Source organism: Salarias fasciatus, chromosome 9, assembly GCF_902148845.1.
Source record: "Salarias fasciatus chromosome 9, fSalaFa1.1, whole genome shotgun sequence".
Lineage (NCBI taxonomy): Eukaryota > Metazoa > Chordata > Actinopteri > Blenniiformes > Blenniidae > Salarias > Salarias fasciatus.
The window spans coordinates 26,012,441-26,027,474 of NC_043753.1; the positions used below are offsets into that span (position 1 = coordinate 26,012,441).

General features: G+C 52.0%; 1 protein-coding gene across 1 annotated transcript in view; it reads right to left on the reverse strand.

The window, feature by feature from the left end:
- Nucleotides 1-173: 173 nt before the first annotated feature.
- Nucleotides 174-15,034, reverse strand: part of LOC115394405 (glycogen debranching enzyme-like) — a 34,749-nt gene continuing 19,888 nt past the window's right edge. Inside the window, exons 22-33 of the mRNA XM_030099714.1 lie at nucleotides 14,308-14,441; nucleotides 13,879-14,021; nucleotides 9,648-9,750; nucleotides 7,895-8,120; nucleotides 6,218-6,329; nucleotides 5,245-5,380; nucleotides 2,710-2,822; nucleotides 1,215-1,426; nucleotides 914-1,011; nucleotides 572-659; nucleotides 371-504; nucleotides 174-310 (exon numbers count right to left, since the gene is read on the reverse strand). Coding sequence (XP_029955574.1) covers nucleotides 193-310; nucleotides 371-504; nucleotides 572-659; nucleotides 914-1,011; nucleotides 1,215-1,426; nucleotides 2,710-2,822; nucleotides 5,245-5,380; nucleotides 6,218-6,329; nucleotides 7,895-8,120; nucleotides 9,648-9,750; nucleotides 13,879-14,021; nucleotides 14,308-14,441 — 1,617 coding nt within the window. The 3' untranslated portion in view covers nucleotides 174-192. The remainder of the gene's footprint in view (nucleotides 311-370; nucleotides 505-571; nucleotides 660-913; nucleotides 1,012-1,214; nucleotides 1,427-2,709; nucleotides 2,823-5,244; nucleotides 5,381-6,217; nucleotides 6,330-7,894; nucleotides 8,121-9,647; nucleotides 9,751-13,878; nucleotides 14,022-14,307; nucleotides 14,442-15,034) is intronic.

The window sequence follows — 15,034 nt, forward strand, 5'->3', positions numbered from 1 at the left end:
ATGCGAGGCGAGGCGAGAGCAAGGCGAGGTGAGGCAATGCCAGGTAATGCGATGTGAGGCGATGCGATGGAAGGCGATGTGAGGCGAGGCGAGGTGAGGCGAGGCCGTGACGGCGTGATGGCGTGCTAACACCACAGGTGAACCAATGAGAGTCGACACTGGCGTTCATCACATCACTCTTTAATGAGGAGTTTACAGCTCGTACAGAAGTTCCAGCAGGGACGCCATGGCGGGGGCGTGGCTCTCACAGCTGAAGGGACAGGCCCGGCCGCCCTCATTGGTCAGCTCGGGAAGACCTTTCCATGGAGACCTGATGAAGACGTGCAGTCAGTCCACCTCTCCACACGTCCAGGGGGGACGGTGGTCTTACCTCTGCAGATGGAGGGTGTGATGAGACAGAATCTTCTTCACCAGGTTTACACTGCAGTCATATCTGTCTTTCCCCAGTTTCTTCGCAAAGTAGAGCTTCGCTCGAAGGAAGTATCCCAGAGGCCAGAGCCATTCCTGAAAGAGACGGAGAGCTGAGCGCCGGCGGCAGGAGGCCGGTCTGGACCAGCTCCTCCTCACTTACTGGGCCCTGGTGGTAGTTGAAGCCTTTCGCCTGGCTGAAGTCCTCGTTGTCCAGGTTGTTGTTGTAGACTCCACGGTACACCAGATCACTGAGGAGCACATGGAGAGCAGCACAGTGTTGTTACGACTGTTTGCTGTGGATTGATGTGTCAGCAGGACAGACGCTGTGGGAGCTCCTACCATCACCAGCAGAGGGACACATAACAGGTGTTTATGTTTCTGTAACATCAGTTTAACTATGAATGGACAGGGTGGGAATGTGGTCTTCAACAGAATTCACTGAGGAATGTCTCAGTCCTGGACCTTCTGGGGTCTCCTGACCGGTCACACTGCTGGGACTCACTCAGGATCCAGCGTCTTCATCCCCAGAGAACCCAGAAGCTTCTCTTCAGCCACAGACAGAGCCTGCCAGGCCTTCTGCACCGGGAAGAGCTCTGGAGCCTGGGGTGGGGTGGGGGGTGGGGGGTGGGGGTGGGGGGGGGGGGGGGGGGGGGGTGATGGTCAGACAGGAAACAGACTGGTTTCAAAATGTCCATCAAGAGACATTAATGCTGCTTCTAAAAGGCTTCACTCTGTTCTAATGTCCACCTGCACAGGACGAACCAGATTACAGCTGCAGCTGACGATGCCTTAAAGGTTCTTACCACCACCATGGCCACAGTGAAGTTGGGTCTCAGCTGGTAGTCACACCAGGGGCTGGAGGCCCCGAAGCTGTCCTTGTAGATGCCTCTTTTGTGGACCAGCTCTGGATGTTTGTCCTCACACTCCTTTGGACTGTTGGAAATGTAGAAGTGTTTTTCAAAGTGTTCCTGGATCTTCTGATCCCAGTCCTCATAGGACACGGAGAACGTCTTTCCTGAAATCATCCCACATGAAAAACCGTCATTCAGCACAGCTTCTGTTTTCAGCCCGGAAGAATCTGGAGAACGTCCACTGAAACCAGCACTGGCACTGTTTCACTGCACTGATCCAAACCAGACCCTGGACCAACATTCTGGAGCTGTGAGAACCCTGCTCTAGTCTGATATATCTGCGGTTTAATAACCCTCATGATGGAACCACCAACACGGAGAACATCACACACAGCCAGACTCAGTGCAGCTGGAACAGAATGAAGGAGGACGGGTGAAGACAGTTTGTCCTCCTGAGTGAAGGACCAGCTGTGGAGAACTCTGAGTTCTGGACTCGTCTGCTCCTCAGTTCAGCTGAGGACGCCTCATTTTCCAGTTTCACTTCAGAGAAGTTTCACAGTTACACAGCAACATCCTGAAAACAATTCCCATTTCCACGGCAACAGCAGAACACTGATCACTTCTCAGTGTTTTGTTTGTTTCAGTAATGAAACCACGGAGAACAATAACAGTGGAGAACACAGAGAACAATACTGGACAGGGACCAGGACTAAGAGCAGGACCAAGTTGTCTCTACAACAGATCCCAAGAGCTCTGAAAAGGTTCCACCTTGTGAGCTGTTTTAAAACAGTTGTGTTTTCAGTGGTTGTTCTGTAAACGCAATCCCAAAAACACCGCCAAGGCTTTTCTTTTCCCTGACAGTCACTGCCGTCTGGGCCACACCTCCAACACGTTCCCCACAGAAAACAGCCTCCGCCTCAGAACCTAGAACAGCTGGTCAGACGGTGCGTGTCTGTCCCTGTCTTTTCACCAGAGACGGTGCGTGTCTGTCCCTGTCCTTTCACCAGAGACGGTGCGTGTCTGTCCCTGTCCTTTCACCAGAGACGGTGCGTGTCTGTCCCTGTCCTTTCACCAGAGACGGTGCGTGTCTGTCCCTGTCCTTTCACCAGAGACGGTGCGTAGAGACGGTGCGTGTCTGTCCCTGTCTTTTCACCAGAGACGGTGCGTGTCTGTCCCTGTCCTTTCACCAGAGAGGGTGCGTGTCTGTCCCTGTCTTTTCACCAGAGAGGGTGCGTGTCTGTCCTTTCACCAGCAGATGTCGCTCTTCTTCATGTTTAACACACTGCTACAAACAGCCAAGACCAAAACCTGACCGAGGTCCAACACCTCAAATCTGCCCCAGCATCAGCAGAAATGTCCATTGTGGATGGAACATGGACAACCCTGAGAGTGGTTCTTCCCCTGGAACACACTCTGCCGTGGAGTGTTGTGTAGATGTGAAGCGTACCTCCTCTGCTCACGCTGACCGCCCGGTACGGGAAGAGTCCGCCGCCGTGGAGCTCGGCAATCCAGCGAACGGCAGACTTACTCAGACCCACGATCTCCACCGCAGATCCGTCCCTGCAGGAAGACACGTCCAGGAAGACAAGCCAGACCTGTCAGATGTCTGAGTGAACGCCCAGCAGGGGCTCTATCTGTCAAACAGTGACACACAGTGGAGGAACCATCACACTGCAGGGCTGCTCTGGTTCACCACAAACCGTTTCCATGGAGCTTCACAGAGACCGGAAGATACAGAGCCAAGGAGACACCATGGACAGCTGCAGACTGAGGACCTCCAAGACCACAGTCCTCTGCTGGGTCTTTATGACCAGGTCTGAGGTCTGGCATGAGGTCTGAAACCAGGTCTGGCACCAGATCTGACACCAGATCTGAGACCAGGTCTGGCACCAGATCTGACACCAGATCTGAGACCAGGTCTGAGCCCAGGTCTGAGACCAGGTCTGAGCCCAGGTCTGACACCAGATCTGACACCAGATCTGAGACCAGGTCTGGCGCCAGATCTGACACCAGATCTGACACCAGATCTGAGCCCAGGTCTGAGACCAGGTCTGGCACCAGGTCTGACACCAGGTCTGAGACCAGGTATGAGCCCAGGTCTGAGACCAGGTATGAGCCCAGGTCTGACATGAGGTATGGATGCATTGTGCCCGTTCCCAGCTCCTTCAGAACTTGCTGTTAGCCCAGTGTGTTGTGGGTAAAATGAGGGTGTGTGTGATCTGAACTCAGTGTTTCTGGTTTTATGCAACTGAAAAATAACTTTGTTCCAGCTTTGTTGCATTTTAAAAGCTGAATATGACGGTAATACTCCGAATGTACGAAGTGGATTTCAAGCAATTAATTGGTCTTTCAGAACTGCTCATTTTAAGCTCTAAGCTAATTGTCGATACGGAGTGTGTACAGACACTTCTGTCTACACACACACACACACACACACACACACACACACACACACACACACTTCTGTCTACACACTGCCGTCTACACACTGTCATAAGGTCTCAAACACTGATCTGTTGATGGAGAAGAGAAATTGGAAACTCAGACTTTCCTTTGTTGAAGGAAGCCGTCAGACAAGTTGGACGACTGCTTGAGACACAAACACCTGGTTGGTCCCTGAAACTGATTCTGTCATCTGACGCCCCAGCAGGACAGAGGACCATCCCCTCTGGGTCTGGGTCTGCAGGAGCCTCCTCTGGGTCTGGGTCTGCAGGAAGCCTCCTCTGGGTCTGGGTCTGCAGGAAGCCTCCTCTGGGTCTGGGTCTGCAGGAAGCCTCCTCTGGGTCTGGGTCTGCAGGAAGCCTCCTCTGGGTCTGGGTCTGCAGGAAGCCTCCTCTGGGTCTGGGTCTGCAGGAAGCCTCCTCTGGGTCTGGGTCTGCAGGAAGCCACCTCTGGGTCTGGGTCTGCAGGAAGCCTCCTCTGAGTCTGGGTCTGCAGGAAGCCTCCTCTGGGTCTGGGTCTGCAGGAAGCCTCCTCTGGGTCTGGGTCTGCAGGAAGCCTCCTCTGGGTCTGGGTCTGGGTCTGCAGGAAGCCTCCTCTGGGTCTGGGTCTGCAGGAAGCCTCCTCTGGGTCTGGGTCTGCAGGAAGCCTCCTCTGGGTCTGGGTCTGCAGGAAGCCACCTCTGGGTCTGGGTCTGGGTCTGCAGGAAGCCTCCTCTGGGTCTGGGTCTGCAGGAAGCCTCCTCTGGGTCTGGGTCTGCAGGAAGCCTCCTCTGGGTCTGGGTCTGCAGGAAGCCACCTCTGGGTCTGGGTCTGCAGGAAGCCACCTCTGGGTCTGGGTCTGGGTCTGCAGGAAGCCTCCTCTGGGTCTGGGTCTGCAGGAAGCCTCCTCTGGGTCTGGGTCTGCAGGAAGCCTCCTCTGGGTCTGGGTCTGCAGGAAGCCTCCTCTGGGTCTGGGTCTGCAGGAAGCCTCCTCTGGGTCTGGGTCTGCAGGAAGCCTCCTCTGGGTCTGGGTCTGGGTCTGCAGGAAGCCTCCTCTGCCTGCTCAGTCAGGACTCTTGGTGTTTTCTGTCGAGTATCTGGCGACTGTGTGTTTGATGCTATATCAATCAAACTGAAAGCAGTGCTCGGTGTTTCTGGAGTGACCACAGCAACCTGCTCATGTTTCAAACAATCCAGTGTCAAATATACGGTTTCCAGGTAAGAAACCTGACACTCAATAGGTCGGCTGGGGACAGGGGGGAGGGGGGAGGGAGGGAGGGTTTTGGGGGGGTAATACCCTGGATCTCGGGGTGTGTGTCCACTGTCTCACTCCTCAGCTCCTCACTCCCACTCCCCATGTCTGACCCAGCCACGGCAGAACAAGGCTGAAAGAAAGAAGACTCTGGAAGCGGAGTGGTGCTGGCTGATATCAGGCCGTGGTGTCAGTGCTGGAAGGTTAGATGGAGAGCCTGAAGGTAACGGAAGTTTAGTGGTTTCACTGGAATCCATTGTTGCGTTAACGGGCCATAATGTCAGCTGTTTGCAGAGGTCAGAGGTCATACCTGGGAGTAGCAGGAACTCCTTTGTTGTGAGCTCTGTCACTTTCCCCCATCTTATCCATCCATGTTCCACAGTTGAAGCGGTTTCCTCCGTAGACGAAGCCGGTGGTGAGGTCCACTCCAGCCTCCACATTAAATCCTGTAAAGCAGTGAAGCAGAGGCAGGGCTGCTGACGGCTGGTCTTCAGATCGGATGGACTGGTTCACAACAAGTCAACTCGATTCATTTCGCACATTTACAAACAACCAGAGATGAGTAAAGAGCCCTACAATTCCAAAAGAAATCCAAGACATGATCAGCGAGCGAACTACAGGAAATCTCTGCCAACAGGTCAGTCTTCAGGAGACACCTGGAGCCCAGAGACTGACCGGTTCTCCTTAGAACAGCTCCGAGGATCCAGACTAGGAGCAGAAACAGAAAGAGAACAGTCGGCTCTTTTTCTGAGTCTGGATCTGTATTTTTAAGAAACGTCTGATTGGCTGAACTCAGTGGTAGAACCTGAGAGGGGACAGAGGAGTCCCTGGAGAATCAGGTGTCAGAGCACTGAACGCCTTCAATACAAGAAATAAAATCCTGAAAACAGCTCTGAAGGGGACAGGAAGCCGGTAGACTGAGGATGAGTGACGAGCTCCGGTGTAGCAGCAGAGACATGAGGAAGACCATGACTGAGTCCATCTCAGTCTCATGCAGTGAATCTGACATTGGACGGACTGATCTGTGGCAGAGGAAGCTCCTACCAGGTCTGAAACTGGTCTAAGGGCGGGCTTTGCCTGGCTGGTGAGTGAACTGAGAGACCGGGGTTCAATACGTGGTGTGGGACCCCTCCTTTGACAGGGTGGTGTAGTGCCATGCTGTACTGAGCCGTAGGAACGAGGCTTCAGACATTAGAACCTGTGCTTCGTCCTTCATTCAGGGGACGTCTCACCGTCCTGAAGTCTTCAGAGACATGCTTTGTGTGTGCCTGCAGTGTGACCACCTTCGTCCACCATGCTGGGGTCCAGCCGCGGTCCTGCGTTGTCCTCTCTGAAGCAGATGCCCTGCATGTGTCTCTGCATGACCTCCTGGATCACGTCGTAGAGAGGCTGCTCCTGAGGAAACACCACACCGCAGCCTCAGCGCTCTGTTCACGTTTCTGTTCCAGTTTACTCTCCACTGCATACTGAAGCCCGTCCAACCTCCTGTCCTCCAACAGGCTGGACTTCCTGCAGAGTGTCTTGATCTACACTTCATGTAAAACCTGCACTGAGCAAGGCAGGGTCCATGTAGCGAATGCTGAATTACAGAAACGTGATTTAATATGTTTCAGTGCTGATCCAGAAATCACACCAGTTATCTCTGACAGAAGCTGATCATGGATGAGACAGAATCATTCAACAAACACTTTACCACCACTGGACCACGACTGAGCAGATAGAATGAAGAACTGGAGCTGGTCCACTCTTTCCACGGCTGTCCACTCAAGTTTGTCCTGGTTTGACAAATGTTAAAGATCCATAGGTCCACTGGGAGGAGGTCTAAACCCAGTCTGAACTACCTCAAACCAGTCTGCAACTTCAAAAAACTGTCCACCCCTGATCCAGAACCACAAACACCAAGATGACCTAAAGAGAACCCAGTCTGAACCTGGGATCAGCTCGGACTGAACCTGGTCTGAGCCCGGTCTGAACCCAATCTTAACCCAGTCTGCAACCAGTCTGAACCTGGTCTGAACCCTCTATGAACCTGATCTCAAGTAGTTGTTTCTTACTCAGTTTCACACACACATTGTTAGAACAGCTAAGATCCTGCAGAACCCTCCAGCTCCAGGCCTCTGGTAGATCCTGCAGAACCCTCCAGCTCCCAGGACTCTGGTAGATCCTGCAGAACCCTCCAGCTCCAGGCCTCTGGTAGATCCTGCAGAACCCTCCAGCTCCCAGGACTCTGGTAGATCCTGCAGAACCCTCCAGCTCCCAGGACTCTGGTAGACCCTGCAGAACCCTCCAGCTCCAGGCCTCTGGTAGATCCTGCAGAACCCTCCAGCTCCAGGCCTCTGGTAGATCCTGCAGAACCCTCCAGCTCCCAGGACTCTGGTAGATCCTGCAGAACCCTCCAGCTCCCAGGACTCTGGTAGACCCTGCAGAACCCTCCAGCTCCCAGGACTCTGGTAGATCCTGCAGAACCCTCCAGCTCCCAGGACTCTGGTAGATCCTGCAGAACCCTCCAGCTCCCAGGACTCTGGTAGATCCTGCAGAACCCTCCAGCTCCCAGGACTCTGGTAGATCCTGCAGAACCCTCCAGCTCCCAGGACTCTGGTAGATCCTGCAGAACCCTCCAGCTCCCAGGACTCTGGTAGATCCTGCAGAACCCTCCAGGTAAATACGGCTCAGGAAGGGTGAGAACAGTGTTTCATACACATGTCAGTATTTATGTAGTAAAATACTGATGTCAGCATCTCATGTTTTGCAAAGCAAAGAGAAAACTGTCCTGCTGAGGTTAGAACAGAGCAGAATAGTTTATCATCTCCTGACGTTCTGATTCCTCCTGTGGCTGCGCTCTCTGGCGGCCCCCAGAGAAGGACTGAACTACACTTTGAGAAGTGCCATTTCCCTGGGCATGCATGTTTCTCTGACTGTCAGAGCATCACGGTTCATCCAGGGGTTAGGAGCAGGCGTACCCAGGCTCCGGCAGGCTGCGGCTCTGATTGGTCAGTGGGGAACACTCTGGAGACGGGACAACGGAGGATGGACAGGCCCTGAGGGACCAGGGTGCAGAACTCCTGGACGCACTGCAGCCACCACCACACCGCGTCTCTGCTGTTGTAGCGGGCCGCTCCGGCCCGGCTCAGCAGGTTGGGAATCAAACCGTAACGCAGACTGCTGGCCATCAACAGGAGGAGGTTCCTGAAGGAGACAGAGAGAGTCACCTCAACACGGCGTCACACTTCATCACCAAGGGTTTGAACCACGGTTTGATTCTGGTTCTGCAGGAAGTCTCCTCTGGGTCTGGTTCTGCAGGAAGTCTCCTCTGGGTCTGGTCCTACAGGAAGTCTCCTCTAGGTCTGGTTCTACAGGAAGTCTCCTCTGGGTCTGGTTCTACAGGAAGTCTCCTCTGGGTCTGGTTCTGCAGGAAGTCTCCTCTGGGTCTGGTTCTACAGGAAGTCTCCTCTGGGTCTGGTTCTGCAGGAAGTCTCCTCTGGGTCTGGTTCTACAGGAAGTCTCCTCTGGGTCTGGTTCTACAGGAAGGCTCCTCTGGGTCTGGTTCTGCAGGAAGTCTCCTCTGGGTCTGGTTCTACAGGAAGTCTCCTCTGGGTCTGGTTCTGCAGGAAGTCTCCTCTGGGTCTGGTTCTGCAGGAAGTCTCCTCTGGTTCTGGTTCTACAGGAAGTCTCCTCTGGGTCTGGTTCTACAGGAAGTCTCCTCTGGGTCTGGTTCTACAGGAAGTTTCCTCTGGGTCTGGTTCTACAGGAAGTCTCCTCTGGGTCTGGTTCTACAGGAAGTCTCCTCTGGTTCTGGTTCTGCAGGAAGGCTCCTCTGGTTCTGGTTCTACAGGAAGTCTCCTGTGTCGTGAATCTACACAGTTCAACATTTAAACCCTCCAGTTTGCTGAAGCAGCTCTGAGGGTAAAATTGTGATGAACCATGTCTCCAAAATATAAATGACGAAAGTGGGAGTGTGTGTATTGTATGTGTGTACATTTGTGTGTGTGTGTGTGTGTGTGTGTGTGTGTGTGTGTGTGTGTGTGTGTGTGGTGTGTGTGTGTGTGTGTGTGCGTGTGTGTGTCTGTGTGTGTGTGTGTGTGTGTGTGTGTGTGTGTGTGTGTGGTGTGTGTGTGCGTGTGTGTGTCTGTGTGTGTGTGTGTGTGTGTGTGTGTGTGTGTGTGTGTGACTGTGGTGAAGATGTGACTGTATTTTGATTTATTAAATCCTGTGTTGTTTGTAATGCTGTAAAGCACTTTGTGTAGTTTTCTTCTAATATGAAATGTGCTTTATAAATAAATTGTGCTTGCTTGCTTGCTTGCTTGCTTGATTGATTGATTGATTGATTGATTGATTGATTGTGATTCTGAACATTTACTGGATTGGACCGATATGTTGCAGAGTGAGGAGAAACATGATTCAGTACAGTTCAGTGTTTTTCTTCATGTAAAATATGTTCATCTCACACAAAATAATTGTTGGAATTTAAATAACTAAAAAGACAAAATGACTGTGTTGTATTTCTAAATAATAATTTGGACTGAATTGAAGTTCTGTGACGTCTGGATCAGCTCTGATTCACAGACACCATCTGGCTTTCCTTCATGTGTCTCCACCATAGCGGTGCTGTCACAGTGCTGTTCCCTGAGTGTCCACTGTGCCGTGTGTGAAGGACAGAACCCTGGAGACCTCCCGGTCCTGAATGTGAAGCATGCTGGGACGCAGTGAACCCACCGGGCTTCGGCGTGTCGGCCCGTCAGCAGCAGCAGTCCTCTGAAGGACATGAATGTGTCCCGGCTCCAGCAGCCAAACACCCCCACGCTGAAGTGAGGCAGCCCTGAAACCCACAGCAGGACGGAGGGACATGAAGAGGACAGTCCCCAGCGGCTGGATGAAGACAGCAGAACACCTCAGGACAGTTCAACATGTTTCTGAAGCATCAACAGGCTGCGAGCTGTGAGCGGATGAATGAAGGCAGACGTCGTTTCACCTCGGAGACGTTACAGGATGAGAGACACGCTGGAATGAAGGTCTACACTAAAGGGGGATCTGGTTCTAGCTTCATGATCGGGCAGCAGGGGCTCCCCGATAGAACCTCATGAGCAACGGGTCGACAAGAGAGGACAAGCAACGTCTGGTTTGGAGATTCTTCTTTAACACCAGGAACTACGCAGCAACTTGATCAGTAACTTAACCAGCAACTGAATCTGCAACGTTACCAACAACTTATCTAGCAACTTAACCAGCAACCTAGCCAGTAGCTTCATCAGGAACCTAGCTAGTAACTTAACCAGCAACTCAATCAGCAACTCGACCAACAACTTAAACAGGAACGTCACCAGCAACTGAATCTGCAACTTTACCAATAACTTATATCAAATACCAAAAACTAACCCTAACCCTAAACCCTAACCCAGCAACTTAACCAGCAACTTAACCAGCAACTCAACCAGCAACTTAATCAGCTAACTAATCACGAACTTAATCAGCAACTTAACCACAACTTATCCAGTAATTTAACCAGCAACCCAGCCAGCAGCTTCATCAGGAAGGTCACCAGTGGGGAGGTGAGGCAGCTCAGACGCAGAGGCTGTTGGAGGTGACTCACAGCGTAGCTTCTCATATCATTAGCAGGTAAATGGTTCATTTATTCCACTTCAACAGCCCTGCTCTCCATTCATTCATTCATTCACTCATTCACTCATTCACTCATTCACACTCCAGAACAGATGGATGCAGTCCTTCCTGTCATGGTGGCAGTTTTGTCCCGTGTCTCTGGTTTCAGACCGCCCCCCTCCCTGATGGAGTCCTGGCGGCGCCCTGGGTCTCTGGGCTGTGAGGGGCTCTCCGGGTTCTGCTGGACCGTCTCGTCTCCATGCCTTGTCTGAGGTGTTCAGTTGGTGTCGGTCCCTGTGTTCTCTCGGCGGGAACGCCAGGCAGGTCACAAGACGAGGTGGGCGCGAAGGCTGAGGGAAGGGGGGCACGCCGCCGACACAGCCTCAGGGCCAACAGGGTCGAGCTGGAGCTACGTTCAGGAGAGGGAACGGCAGCGCGGCGGCTCCCTCTTCCTCCTGCCTCCCTCGCTAGAGGTGCCACCTGTCGGGAGCGGGGGAGGGGCACGACCACCACTTCCACCGAGCACCAGCTGAGCTGGGACAAACTGAGAGACTTAGTTTTTATGATTGCATAAACACTAAAAACAAAAGAATCACATACCTGTCAATACCTGACACTCAAGGAGCAAAACACGGGACCAGATTTTCACCACTATAAACACAAGGGCAGACTCACTTTTTGCAGAACAACACACACAGTCATTTGCAGAACACTAAACACACTTGTATACGTTAGACACAGACGTTTATCCAGACGTCTCTTCCTTGCTGTTCCACAGCACTGATGGACAAATGACCACAGCCATGAGCCGCTCGGTTAAACCCCCACATCAGGTGTGAAACACAGGACTGCTTTATTGTAGACACAACAACCAGGTTTGAGCTCTATGAAAATGCAGCAGGGGAGAAACATCATTGGCCACAGGGCTGGAATTAATGTGCCAGGTCAACGTAGGGGTAACATCACTCTTTGCGCAGTCGTTTCCCTGAAGGGGGTCCTCCACCGGCAGGCCAACATGACCCTTACAACACAGATCACATGATCAGATGTTTGGACAGACTGCACAGCCTCCTCCCAGGAAATAACCAGATGCTCCAGATCCTCCACATGGTCCTCTGGGACAAAGTGTCCTTCCTCCACTCTGCTCTGGTCCAGAACTGGTTTCAGCACCACCCACTGTTACAGTCCTGGACCTTCTTCCATACTCCCCATTTCTAAACCCCATCCAGGAGTCTTTCTGGGCTTGGCGGTGGAGAGTTTCTGATCTCCGGCCCCAGACTCGGACGCCTCATCCAGGCCAGGGAAGAGGCTTGTGACCAAACTGACACTGCAGCTGCGAGGAAGGATCCGTTATTCAGGACGGTTCTTCCCTCATTGTCCTGCCAACGAAGGTATTTCCTGTGATGTAGATGAAATTCTCTGGCCAGATCCAGCTAGGCCAAGAGATGTTTAGTATTTCATTTATTTTACTCAGATTTCTTTTGGTTTTCTTTATTTTTATTCTATTTGTATTGTATGTATATTCATTTATCTATTTAGTGGGTTTACAGTGTGGGGATATGCTTTCTTGTGATTGTCTATGTTGACTAAATGTGATTATATGAAAAAAATGAAATCATATTTTCAAAAGTCTGCAGCATTGATCTCGTGATGTGTTTGAATTTACTGTGTTGTTCATTTGCACTTTCTCTGGTGTACTTCACTGACAGTAATCTATTCACTGAGAGGTCCAGAGGGAGAACTGCCAACAGTGTTTTAAGTTAAACACAGCAGTGTGGAACTGCTTCAAACAGATCTAAGCCTTATGAAATGTGTGTGTTTCATATGGTAACATAGTGTGGTTTTTATAATTGTGTATATAGTTTTTACAATAGTGTTTCATTTTGCACAGGATGTGAAGTGTTTTCCTTATTGTGTGTGTGGTTGTGCTAATTGTGTGTAGTGTTTTGAAATTCCGAGCCCTGTTTTCAAAATCGTGTTTAAGCAATTGTAAAAAACTGCAATAGAAAGGATCAGTGCCAAGAGGCCGGGGAGAAGGCGTAGTACGGCCCCCACCCACGGAGGCTACAGACCAACAGTCATCGTGCCCCAAATGGCGGCTGGCGCCAATAAGCCGGTCCCGGGCCACAGGCTGATACTGACAGCGTCACTCACCAGACAGGCTCGGCATCAATAAACTGGAAGAAGGGGGGTCAGCAAGGCCTTCATAAACAATGGCCAAAGCTAAATCCAAACAACCATTGGCGCCTAAACTGCAGTGGATAAGCTAACACAAACCACGTCGCTAATATCTGCGGGTAGAACGTCAACAAGCAGGGAAGGAAGCGCACGGCCTCCAGACAGCGGTAGATCTGGCTCATGATCCGAAGGCTGAGCGGCTGGCGTTCGGCTACCGAGCTGCCAGGACAAACAGGCTGAGGACGCCTCAGGACCAGGTGGCTGATCAGCTGAGGGAAGGGGCGTCCGCTGCCGGCGCAGCGGCTAGCAGCCCAGCGAAGGCTACTTCCAGCAGAGGGACCGGCTGCTCAGCAGCTCCCTCCTCCACCAGCCTCTGGAGTGGCGCCACCGTCGGGGCTGGAGGTGAAAAAACAACAACAATGTGCTAAAGTGAGGGAAGGGGGCCGATGTCACAATGGCTGTCGCTAGTGGAAGCAAGCTAACACCCCCCCCCTGCAGCTCAGGGTCACGGTGAGGGCCGATAGCTGGGTAAAACCCAAACGCGACTTCACAACAGTGGAAGTACACTGCCACATTATCAACCAGTCCAAAATCCTTACTTCTATTCTCAAGCTGGCGAGGGATGAACAAGAGGTGCCTCCACACATCAAAGCTAACACCGGCGTCGCTAACAGCCGGCAGCGGCGTGTCAACAAGCCCGGGGGAGAGCGAGGCCGCTGTCCCTCGTCACTCAACATGAATAAAAATGGCTTCATCAACCTTACGGTCTGCTCGGAGGTTAGGAATGAATCTCTGACCCGAAGGAGGCGCCACAGCGGCGTCAAGCCGCCTCAGGTGGAGTTGAAAATGGGAGCTTCCGTCGCAGCCGTCAGCAGGCGAAGGCGCCGCTCCGACCAACACGGTCGCAAAGCTTCCAGCAGACGGAGCTTTAGGATGCTGCTTAGACTCGCTCCGTCATCTTCAAGCTTCAAGCTGTACGTGAGGAAAGGAGCCGGACCTGGGGTTGGAAACCACAACGTGTTGCTGCTCCTAGGTCACCCAGGGGTCACCCAGAGGTCACCAGGGGTCACAAGTGACATTGCTGGAAGACACACTCAAACTGCGCAAGTGCAAAGGGGAACATTCATTGCTTTGAGCAGCGCCATCTGGAGGGAGGACACAGAACACCCACCTGCTGCCAGGGACACGCAGCTCTGCAGCTCCACCTTCAGGCCAGGGGACAGGTTGAGCTGAGTCCAGCTGTGACCTGGTCCACACATCTGCACCGAGCCCAGAGCCAGCTGTTTGACCAGGCTGGAGCCAGTCTGCACAAAGCTGTGGGGCGGGACAGCAGAGGACAGGAGAGGACAGAAGAGGACAGACGTCATCGGTGCTGATTCCCACACCTCAGCACATGAAGCCAGCCATGGATCCTCACTGAGCTCAGTCTGATTTCAGTTCTGTTGCTGTTTTAACTCATGTTTTAAACATGTTGTTGTCAGATCTTGGTGTTCTGTTGGAGTGTTAATCAGTGGACTGCAGAACAAAGGAATAACCAGCCACAGGTGATGTGAGTGTAACTCCAGCAGGTCATGGAGGGAGTGAATAAAGAGGAGCCCACCTGGACATTCTGGAGAACACGGCGTTGAGAGCAGTGGTGTAGGCTCCCTGGACAATGGCGTCAAAGTACGACGGCACCAGGTCACGAGGAAGACGCTTCAGGTAACCAAACATGGCCTCGAACCAGAGACCCACCTGGAGGGGAAGACAGGTCCAGCACAGTGAGTCCAGCCAGACCTCCAGACTGAAACCATCACCTCTGCAGGGTCCGGGCTGGACAGGACCGGGTCTCTGATATTTAAAACGTGAGCTGCCAGAGGAACCCACAGAGACAATAAATGTACTTTATGTGTACTTTAATGTGTTTGACTTAAATCGTCCCAGACATGATAAACTGGTATCCATGAATTCCCTCATGTAATGTTTATTTGATCTCCATAGCCCCAAGCTCCACCTCCAGACCAATCAGACAGAAGAGGTTCTCACAGGGGAGCTGAGCTTCAGAAGATCTGGACATTTAAAACAGTGGAACTCAAATACAAATCATGAATTACTCTCGTCATTCAGACCACATTTGATACACCATAACATCCAAAAGAAAATGTCCTTCTTATTCAAAACAGCAACAAAAATAGAAACTTAATCCATTTAAATTTTGACATAAATTAAAGCAAAATAGTTGAATAAAACAAGAAACGATGGTAGTCGTGTTTCCTAGTCCAGGGACCTGGTGAGTCTTGATTTTGTCGAGTTGTGTTCAGGCCGTGATCAGTCTTTATTTGATTTGG